Raw genomic sequence first — 10,441 nt, 5'->3', positions numbered from 1 at the left:
ATCCCAGTCTATTAAAGAAGGTAACTGTGCCACAGAGTTTACTGTGAATATTAAGTGCTCTTGTGAAATCAGTGCCCTTGAATCTTTTGTCTTCACTCCTTTATAGCATAAAGAGAGAAAGGGCTTTTATTTGTCCATTACCCACACTCCTGACCTGTTGTTTCAACACCCCCCCACAGCTTTGGGACAGCCTGCAGGGCTGAGCCCAGGGACCAGATGGTCCCAAAAGGAGGGTGGTGGGAGCAGGGAGCAGTAAGGAACACACAGGCCTGAACAGTCAGTACATCTAAACCCACTAGAGATGCTGAACATGGGCATGTGAAGGCTGCAAGAGTAATCTGTGGCCCTGAGCAGCACCAGTGAGTGCTGACAGCTCACATTGGTCAGGCTGAGCAGGACACTGTGTCCTTTACACCTCGACCTCTGGCCAGCTTCCTTCTGCCTGGTAATAGATCTGTTTTCTAGCAAGTTTTAGCAGATTTTAACCTATGCTCTGTGATTGTTTATAATGTGTATTGGTGGAGGGCTCACACAAATCACCCTCTCCCCCACACCTCCTGGGGACACACCATGCAGGATCCCACCTCCAGAAACACCAGTTCCTCTATACCAGCACCTCCCCACAGGTCATCATGGAGCCTGGATTCTCACCATTCTCAAGCAGCTTGGAGAGTCACCACAGAGTGTTAATGTGGGAAATCCGGTGAGCAAGGGAATGCTCCTTCCTCCCCACCACCCCCTGGGATACAGCACCTCACCTTTGAGGGACAGCAGGACATTTTCCAGCCAGACTTTACTAAGTGTAGGCTTCAAGTTCTGCCCTCCACAGAGAATGCTCTTAGACACCTTCAGACACACCTTTCCCTGAACAGTATAGGTGCCAGCACAGTCAGCTTGCAGTGCTCATCGTAATTAAACCCCCTTCTGCTCCAGTTTTGTTTCTCACATATCCACTGCCTCCATCCCAGAGACACAAGAACATGTTCTGAGCATCATCAACCTGTAACTGGGCCAAACTGGCTACTCAGGAATAATCAAACTAACATGAACGCTAATGAACACCAACTCTCAGCTGATGCACATATCAGAAGAACAAAAGCACTGAAAGAGGAGGCAAATTTAAAAAAATCAAAGTTTAAGATTAATTCTTAGAATGAGGAAGCTTTCCCATATTACATTTATGAACAAAAAAAATATTTGCATTGATGTTGTTTTAAGCCACATGGAACCACTTTGCCAGTGTTACTGTAGCTTCACTACAACCAAAAGCAAGTTGGATCCTTTGGAGTTTCTGTTATTAATCAGACATAGACTGAAAAATTCTTAAACACAAATTCAGCAATTCAAGGAAAGCAAACTGACTTAATGAAAGCAAAGTTATTACATACCATTGATGTTTTTTGAGCCTCTGCACACTAATGCTTATCAAAGGCAGATTAGTTTTACTCAGCAAGCTACTAACAGTCTGGTTTTACAGTATTCTCAGTGCCATTTCTATACTTTGCTGCTCTTAGAAATCACAAACCTTTACAAGCAGGTGTGAGGTATAAATTGATATTCTTGTTTCAGTGCATTGAGAATAACTTTTAGTAATGACTGCTGCAAATAAATATTTTCTTTTCTAGGTGAAATCAAATTTCCATTGCTTTTAGGCACCACTGATCTGTATTTTGGTATGAGATTTGGAGAGTTTAATATATATGTAATGCTGGCTGGAATTATGGCAAAGGTGTTACAATTTTAATGCTGGGAGAAATAAATGGCTTAATTCTTTACTGTAGTCAGCTAGCCTGGCTTACAGAATACAGTAAGAAATAACCACCACATCAACACTTAAAAAACAAAGCCAAAGTTCTTTAAACTGTCAATTTAAGAATATGTGGAGCTTTTGTGATACATGAGACCTGACCACATGGTACACAGTCAAGCTTTGAAGAATAACTCCATTAAATCTGCAGACATGTTTTCTTCTGTTGGTGATTATTTTTTTTTCCCTACCCTGAAGGGAAACTAATAGGAAACCTCTTTAATTATTAGAACATATTCAAAACTATATTACAGAATCACTGTGTGAGTATAGGACAGATTTAGATGACAACATTTTCCAGGTTGGTAAAATACAGTATTTCAGAAAAATAAAACTCATTAGAATACTTTATCCGCAAGCCTGGTTATGTTTGTAACTCTGCTGCTGGTTTAAGGTGAGACTTTCAGCAAAATAGTTGTATCTTCTTCTTCATTTGTAATTGGAAGCTATCAAAATATCTCTTCCTCATACAACTGAGGACACACAGAATCAAGTCAAGGCTGAGGTGCAGAAGCAAAGACATGCCATGAAGACAGCTGCATTGTGGATTAACTTTTCTGTTTGTCAAGTGCAGGGTATCAACAGCATGGACAAAAAATGAGCCCTTGGAAAAAGATAAGAGTGAGAGCAGAATGTCCTGCACTAAGGTTATGTATTTAACAGTTTTACATGAAATATTAATATATAAAAACTTTAAGTGCTTTTCTCCAATTTAAAAATCTAAAGAATTCAAAAATAAGGCATTCAATGTTTGAAAAAGTACAGATTTACAAAATGTGTATATTCTGTCATGAAACTCCACACCAACATTATACACTTGGAAAAAATACAAACAGGATATATTACAAATCTATGTAGCAATAACTTAGTTTTTAACATGCAATAAAAAGGACATTAATTGAGATACACAAGCTTTTAGCTTTCCCTAAACTGGAGGGCTTAATTCTGTTTGCAAATGAGTTTTTATGCAAATTCATAGAACTGTGGCACTTGAAACTTCTGGTAGCCTTTCTATTGAGAGTTATACATAAAGATTATGAGGATGAAGAATAACACAGAAGCTGTTATGAATCATTCCAACTTTGTTCAACAATAGCTGAAACTCTTTTCTCATATTCACGTTTGTTCTCCTGGTAAAGTTGTGCTGCCTGACTGTTTGCTGGACTGTTTGGATTGGGTTCATCAAGCAGAGACTGGAAAAAGGGGAAAACAATGTGAGACAAACCAACACATTTAAATCAGGAAAAAAAATCAACTCACTTTCAAAGTCAAATGTGTTTCAGAGGCAGACACAACTCAGAATGGCCCAGTTGAAAAAAACCTAGTTAAACTCATGGTTAGGTACCCCTAATTATATTAATAATTAGGGGTGCCTAATTGCAGTAATAATTAGGGGTGACCCTAAAATTACACCCTGCCTAAGCATCAGTGCTGCACACACTTGTAGCTTCACAAACCAAACAGAGCCAGTTTGTGCTAGTCAGCACTATGGAGCTAAGAGACTATTTGGTCATTACATTGCTACTGTCATTCAGGACTATAAAGAGGCTTACAATGACTCCTATGAAACACCACTGTTGAAAAATCAGGACTATCACACTGGAGCAAAAGAACTGTGCATTTCCATTGTGCCAGGTCATTTTTGCTTATTCCAAGTAGTGTGTTTCAGCAATATTGTCCCTTTAAGGGCTTCACAGTAAAGTTAGATGTTTCAAACACAAAATACCTGCATCTGGTATCTTACCTTGAGTAAAAACTGTTAAAAGTTAAATACAAACCAGTAACCACTTTCCTGTGCAAAAATACATCATGTTTTGTAGCTCAGAATTAGTAATTATGTACCATCTTTGCCTTTATTTGATCTAAAAAGTGCTTAGCTCACAAGGGTTTGAAGTTCCCCTTGATATAGATACCTGGCTATCCCCCATCACTGAGCTGTAAATTCTGGAATAGAGACCAACAATAACATAATTATTTGGTAAAACAGATGCAAAGTTACCTGAATTGAAGTTAAAATAGATGAAACATCATATGTTGGACTCCAGCGATTCTGAAGAATATCTAAACATATGCTGCCATCTGCATACACTGTCAATAACAACACAGATTATCACTTAGAAACTGTCAGATTTCTGGCACTGTTCAAGGCATTTATTCTTCCAATTCAGTCTGTGCTTAGATTAATGCTTTAGCAAAGAGGACAGCAGTTTCACCATCTCTGGCTTGACACAGACTTTAACAGAACACCTCTGAGGGAAAGAAGGAAGATGTGAGGATTATGGCATTAGCACAGGAACTGGCAGACTTGGTGTTCTGCTCCTCCAGTGTGACTGATCCATACTGTCACAGTGAAGAGGCCTCCCAGAGAGCAGCAAGGCCTTCACTGCAGGAGTGGAATCAGTCACAGCCATCACACCCTGAACAGCAGCAGCTCCTGCCCCATTTTCACACACCCTACACTCACTATGAGGGGTACCAAGGCAGATAGTAGAAAATATGGAGAAGTGCCTGAAATCCTACTTCTGTCTCGACTCCTATCAGTATCAAATGGAGTTCACATGAACCTGAGACTTACTGCTCAAACTTTTACACCCTTGTCCTCCAGCTTGTTCCTTACAAATTATAAGTCTCGTGGCAGAGACAAACTAGCCTGCACAGTATGTGAGGCATAATTTCTACAGAGGAGCAGCAGGTAGGGTATTTTTTTTTTGCATCATGTAGTACTCAGCAAAACCTATCAGTGCTGGGGGAGGAAGCACGGTGCACTCTCATAGCTGCCCTCATCAGATGCCTACTCTATGACTGAGCATCCTCATTTTCTTTCCTGTGCCAGTCGTGGCTGGCACAGAGCACCATATGAAAGTAGGGACTTGGGTGAAACCTCACCTGGCAAGAATAAGTAACATTTGGCTCCATCAGTTCCCTGCAGCTCATGACATGGCTGCACAGACACGGCTGCTGTTGAATGGAAGGGGGCAGAAATCTGCAGCCAGAACTGCTTCTTTAAACCAACCTAAGTGCAGCTGCTGCTGAAAATATTCACAGGCTTTGCTACTGAGGCTATATATTGACTAGCCAGAGGCAGATAGCTGCTTTGTAATAGCATCATAACTCTTAATTTTGCATCAAGAGTTGCTGTCCTAGACATCTACTTAGGAGATGGAGATTAAGCATTCTGGAGCTTCAGAGAATGCATGACCGCACTGTAATATTTAATGAGTATTACAGCTAAATAAAGATGGTTTACTCACCATTTGGATGGAACATTTTTGATAAAAACCTAACAGTTGGAGGCTTATTTGGATATTCTTCGGAAAATTCTATTACTAGTTTAAAAGTACCTGTCCGAACAAAGATAAATACAATCAGACAACAAACAACAAAATAAGATATCCAGGAACATAGAGAACAAATTCACTTATGTGCTCCATGATTTCTCCTCACCTTTATATAAACAAACAACACAGAATCTGATTCCTTTTCATATATTTCAAGTGATAATGAAACTGTAGAACTACTGCTTAGAGTAATAAACCCAGCAGTAGAGGCTGGGGTTGGATCTTGGGAGACTCACTGTACACATGGCAAAGGCAGCCATATCCAATGTTATCCCACTTCTCCATGACCCAGTATGCTGGGTCCATGGACTTGGGTGACTTTAAGGTATTTCATTAAAAAGGCATTGTGGTGCCAGCAAAGAAACCCACTAATTTCATAATCAGCAATCTCAGTCTTTGGAGCTCACAGATGATTCACTGAAAACCTTTGTTATGGATCAGTGAATAACTCGCTCTAACTCCTCCAACCCAACACAGAGAAAAACCCATCTGCTGCCAATTACTGTAATAATACTATAATTATTAAACTCATTATTCCTCATATGCCTAAGGGAGGTTCATTACACTCCAGCTTTCATGTTTATGTACAAATTCAGGATTCCCTCAACCTCACCGAGTTTTATATTGAGAACAACTCAAGGTTTCACCTGTTCTTCATTAAGAGAACACTGATGAATCAAACATGCCAAAAAGATGAAACAAAAGCCCTTGCTGAGCTCAGCTACAGAGGTGTGCAACCACATCTGGAATGTCAGGCCAATAACCTCTGCTAAAAGCTCAGGTGTGCATGTATGAAAAAGCCTTGATAGAAATATTACTTCATAGCTTTATAACCAACCATGAGCCAGTGTAACAAGACATTGCTTGGATCAAGATAATTATTTTTATAGCCAACAATCCTCACTCCTTCACTTACTTGGTCTGTTTCAAATTACACACTGATAGCATCTATTATTTTCCAAAAGCAGAACAATGTTAGTACTGGCAACGCTTTTTAGAATGACAAAGTATACAAAAGTTAGCAACTTACCATCTTCAAAAGGTGTCCCTTCTGGCCTGAAAGGTTTTAAACAGAAACTCCAGTTAAAAATGATCATTACCTACTTTCACACAGGCACAATAAATGTACATCTTCTTTCTCATCCTCTCTAAGATATAGGTAGAAGCAGTAATTGAAATGCTTAGAGAAGCATCCTCTGAGAGGTTTGTTGTATCTAAGACACTTCCCATAGTCACTCTGCTATTTGGGATATTTACTTTATCATCAACCCAAACAATACATGTGCCTTTAGGTGACTAGACTGGAACAAATGAGCAAGCACACTTGAGTTTTATGAAAGGATACTACACTACCTCCTCTTCCACAGGATACATAATGTAATTTCCCAGACTGATCCTGTACCTTCTCCTACTAGGATTCAATCCAATCACTAATACATCTGGATTTAATGGCTGAGAACATGTGGCACTTATGTACTTTAAAAAGGAATCCTGCTTTTTCATAACACAGTATAACCTATTTATTAAGCCACATGCAGGCTTTTTTCAACAAAAAAGCTGAAAAAATTTTAAATTTATTTTTTTTCTTTCCTAATCATTCTCTGTTATCTGTGAAAAGAGATTTTTACCATAACACTTAGCCATTTTTTTAAGTTTACTGACTTTACATACATGAAACAAGAGAATAACTGTAAAAACAAACTTCAGGTTGTTATATTTAGACCTCTAATACCAAATTTCATAGTGACCAAAAACTCTTACCCAAATATAACTGCATTCCATTGCATTATATTATTCTCAGATGGTGCACCACTGACACCCACAGGAGGGTCCTCTTGCAATCTAAGAATTAGAAACATAGAATCACAAGTCATATATATGAAATACATCCACCTGCAGATAAAATTTACCAGTAATAAATATTTTCTCATTCCAGATCGGAGAATACACAAAGCATTACATGCAGATTACCAACACTCTGAAAGACAGACCTACAAGGCAACACACATCAAGGTTTCCTCATGTTTTACACTGAGACACAAGAGCACAAGAGGTCTGGTAAGTGTTCAGGGAACAAATGATTAACTGTAAGAATAACTTATAGCACCATGGACAGCTGCGATTTATGGCACTACACTGTGAACTATGAGAGAGCAATTGCTGCTGGCTGCCACAGTGAAGAAGAGAACAAGCTGCAGCCACAATCAAGAGCTGAAATCCAGGCAGTGACATACACACACAGAGCACTCTTGCTGGGACTCAAGGCAAGTCAGTGGAGCTTCTCCTGCATACCCAGATCCAAGTGTGAGAAGTAGCTAAATTTTGTATAAGCCTGTTTGACTGAAACTGATTGCTTCAAAAGGGAGCAAAGGGGAAACCCGTGTGCTGCTACTCCCTCTTATCAGTCTCACAAATGTTTATCTCTAAAGCTATTACAGGAACATTTTAAATGTTTAGTTTCTTAATCCTTGGACCAGGGAAAAACCACGTTACTTACTGAAAGCTTCACAAACTTGCACCAGAAATACATACTGCAGCCAAAGGGCAGGATCCAAATGCCCTCCTCTGCCTATCGCTGCACCCATATTAAGGATCCTGAAGAATGCACACCAGCAGGCCCCAATCAATCCACCTGATCAAAACCCCTCAGTGACAGCTCCTATTCCCCTCACCAGTTTTGCCTCCAGAGTTATGCAAAAATAAAGAAAATGCAGTGACTGCCCTTGTCTAAACAATTATTGAGTGTTACCATGAGGTTTGATAGTATCACAGTACACTTATGAACAAGTCACCACAAATGCAAACAAAACGCCATGTGCAAATAGAGATTTATTGAGAGCTGTCAGCAGCACAGCCAATCCTCCCTGCACTTGCACTACCTCAGCCTGGGGTAGCACCATGTGCTGTTCAAGGATGCTGAGCAGTGGTGCTGTCCTACAGAGCAGCCCAGAAGCTGCTCAGAGCCCCTGCGAACTCTGTTTACATCCCTACTCTTCGAGCACATTCGAGTCCAGACAGCTGAGTATCAACAGCATAAACTACCTACTAGTTTGGTCAGGGAAAACAGGAACAGGACTTCTTCCTTCATGACAGCCAGGCTGCAGGCCAGCAGCAGTGCCTGAGCATTAGCCTGACAAACGCATCTGGGAGATGACTTTGGTTTTTAGATCAACTTCAAAGCACACGTGCACCCTACTTGTCAGAGGGTCTAACTACAGAAAGGATCTGGCAAGGACTGCAAGTAGGGCTAATCCTGAAAGTCCTAAACAGCAGATAAAGTGTGGTATTATTATCAGCAAAATAAATAAATAACCTTTTTTTTTCTTTTGGTTTATTCAAATTAGAGGAGGTAAGAAATCTGCTGAACTCCTCTCTTCACTGCTCCTGACAATCACAGTATGCAAAAGCAGATTATATACAATTAAATGAATCAGAGTTCACAGCATACGGTCTGTTATTTCAGTATGAAGTATAAGTAACGTAAGAAACAAATACATAACTTGCAGCACAAAAGAACAGAGTAAAACAAAAATTGACATGAAAAAGTTACAACAGTTTTAGCATATCAAAGTTGCATATATGTGATAAACGTCTACTTGGTTATATTTTTCCACAGCTTTAGAGTCTTCTCTCCAGCCTTAACTTCAAAATCATTAAACCAGTCCTTGTAGGAATATAAAGGCATAAAATGCACATCTGATTGCAACCTTGAAAAATTAATCAGTCAGCCTGAGAAAAATCACTGGCTCATCGGTATAACCAAATACAATAAAAAGTCTGAATATCCTGTTTTGATTTGAACAGGAATCGAGCAACACCCACTTAAACACCAACACTCACACAAGAGCAGGGGAGGGCTCCACTTACCAAAAACCTCCTACTGCTTCTAGATTCACGAATCAGGCATTTGTTGCTGTTGCTTTACGTGCAGCCACGTAAAGCAACTACAATACACGTCAAGTGTTTACTGATGTCTTTTCAGGGACTGGTATAACATAGCTATGCCATAAATAGAGACACTATCAAAGCTGACTCACCTCCAGCTACCCCTGAGCGATCCCGTCTGGAGAACTCTCACAGTGAATCTTACGGAACCCCCCCCCACCCTTTTCCACACTGTTCTAACTGTGTTTACGGGTCCGACTGGAAATTATTTATTCCAGAGTCAGGGGTTCAGTCATCAACATTTAGAAGAGTGCAACTAGTAACTTCTCCTTTAGCAGTTCGCATATATTACACAAGATTCCTCAGGACTGCAAACTTTAAACTCAGTATCACGTGCATAAAAACATTAAAGGGCATTTTGGTTCTTTTTACAAACAAACGAAGCGTTCGTTAGTTCTTTGCGCTTCGTTTTCAAGACTCTGTCACAAAAAAAAACTTATTTTCAGAGAGACGCTCCAACCCAACGAGCCCGGAAGACTCCTGAGCTCTGCCCGATCAATTCCAAAGCTGGAGCCCGCGGCTACGGGCCGTCCTCGGCGGCACGGGCCCCCTGCCCGGAGAGCCGGGGCACAGCGCCCGACAGCGCCCGCACGCCCCCCGACATCCCGGCGCCCCGCGGCCCCTCCAGCTTCTATCCTCACACGCCCCCAGCCGTCAGCGCCCGGGCGAGGCGGCTCGAACAAAGCCGGCGCTGCCCGGCGGGACCCCGCGCTCCCCCGGCGGTGCCCTCGATTCCCCCGGCGCTACCGCTCTCCGCGGGGCGCGCTCTGACCCCGGGGGGGGGGAGGGGGCGGGGGAGGTCGGGCGCCAGCCCCGGGCCCGGCACAAAGGCGCGGGGCAACAGTGGGTCCCGGCCCCGCTCACCTCTTGAAGTCGCGCATCAGGCGGCGGCGCGCCGGAGTGGACATGGCGGAGCCGCGGCGCCGCCTCCCGCCCGCGCTCGCTGCGCGCCCGAACAAACAACCCGCAATGGCGGCTGCGCGCGCGGGGCGGGGCCGGCGCCGCTCGCGTCACTGCGCCAGCGGGGGGGCGGGGCCGGGCCGGGCCGGGCCGTACCATCGCTCAGCGCGGGGGGTGGGGGGAGTGTGCGCGGCTCCCAGCTCGGCGGGGTTTGGGAAGAGAAGGCGGGGAAGGGTCCGGGACAGAGCCCGGGCCTGGCGCACCCGGGGCCCGGCCGGGCGGGGAAGGGTCCGGGACAGAGCCCGGGCCTGCCGCACCCGGGGCCCGGCCGGGCGGGGAAGGGTCCGGGACAGAGCCCGGGCCTGCCGCACCCGGGGCCCGGCCGGGCGGCAAGCAGCAGCGCTGTCTCCGCCAGGTGAGGATCCCGCTCTGGTGGGATTTTCTCCTTGGC

The 10,441-nt window shown here is 43.1% G+C and overlaps 1 protein-coding gene across 2 annotated transcripts; it reads right to left on the bottom strand.

The window, feature by feature from the left end:
- Window positions 1-1,833: 1,833 nt before the first annotated feature.
- UBE2B (ubiquitin conjugating enzyme E2 B) lies at window positions 1,834-10,044 on the bottom strand. Of its 2 annotated transcripts, XM_062501906.1 has the most exons (6): window positions 9,955-10,044; window positions 6,907-6,987; window positions 6,176-6,201; window positions 5,059-5,148; window positions 3,807-3,895; window positions 1,834-3,000 (listed from the first exon to the last, which is right to left on the bottom strand). In XM_062501906.1, the coding sequence occupies exons 1-6, from the start codon at window positions 9,996-9,998 to the stop codon at window positions 2,872-2,874; spliced, it is 459 nt and encodes a 152-aa protein (XP_062357890.1). In that variant the 5' UTR covers window positions 9,999-10,044; the 3' UTR covers window positions 1,834-2,871. The 2 variants fall into 2 exon arrangements, with proteins under 2 accessions (XP_062357890.1, XP_062357891.1); XM_062501907.1 differs by lacking the exon at window positions 5,059-5,148.
- Between the last annotated feature and the right edge of the window lie 397 nt (window positions 10,045-10,441).

This window comes from Cinclus cinclus, chromosome 14 (assembly GCF_963662255.1).
Source record: "Cinclus cinclus chromosome 14, bCinCin1.1, whole genome shotgun sequence".
In the NCBI taxonomy this organism is placed as follows: Eukaryota; Metazoa; Chordata; class Aves; order Passeriformes; family Cinclidae; genus Cinclus; species Cinclus cinclus.
Note: the sequence above shows the minus strand (reverse complement) of the source record. Positions and strands in the feature narration are given on the sequence as shown.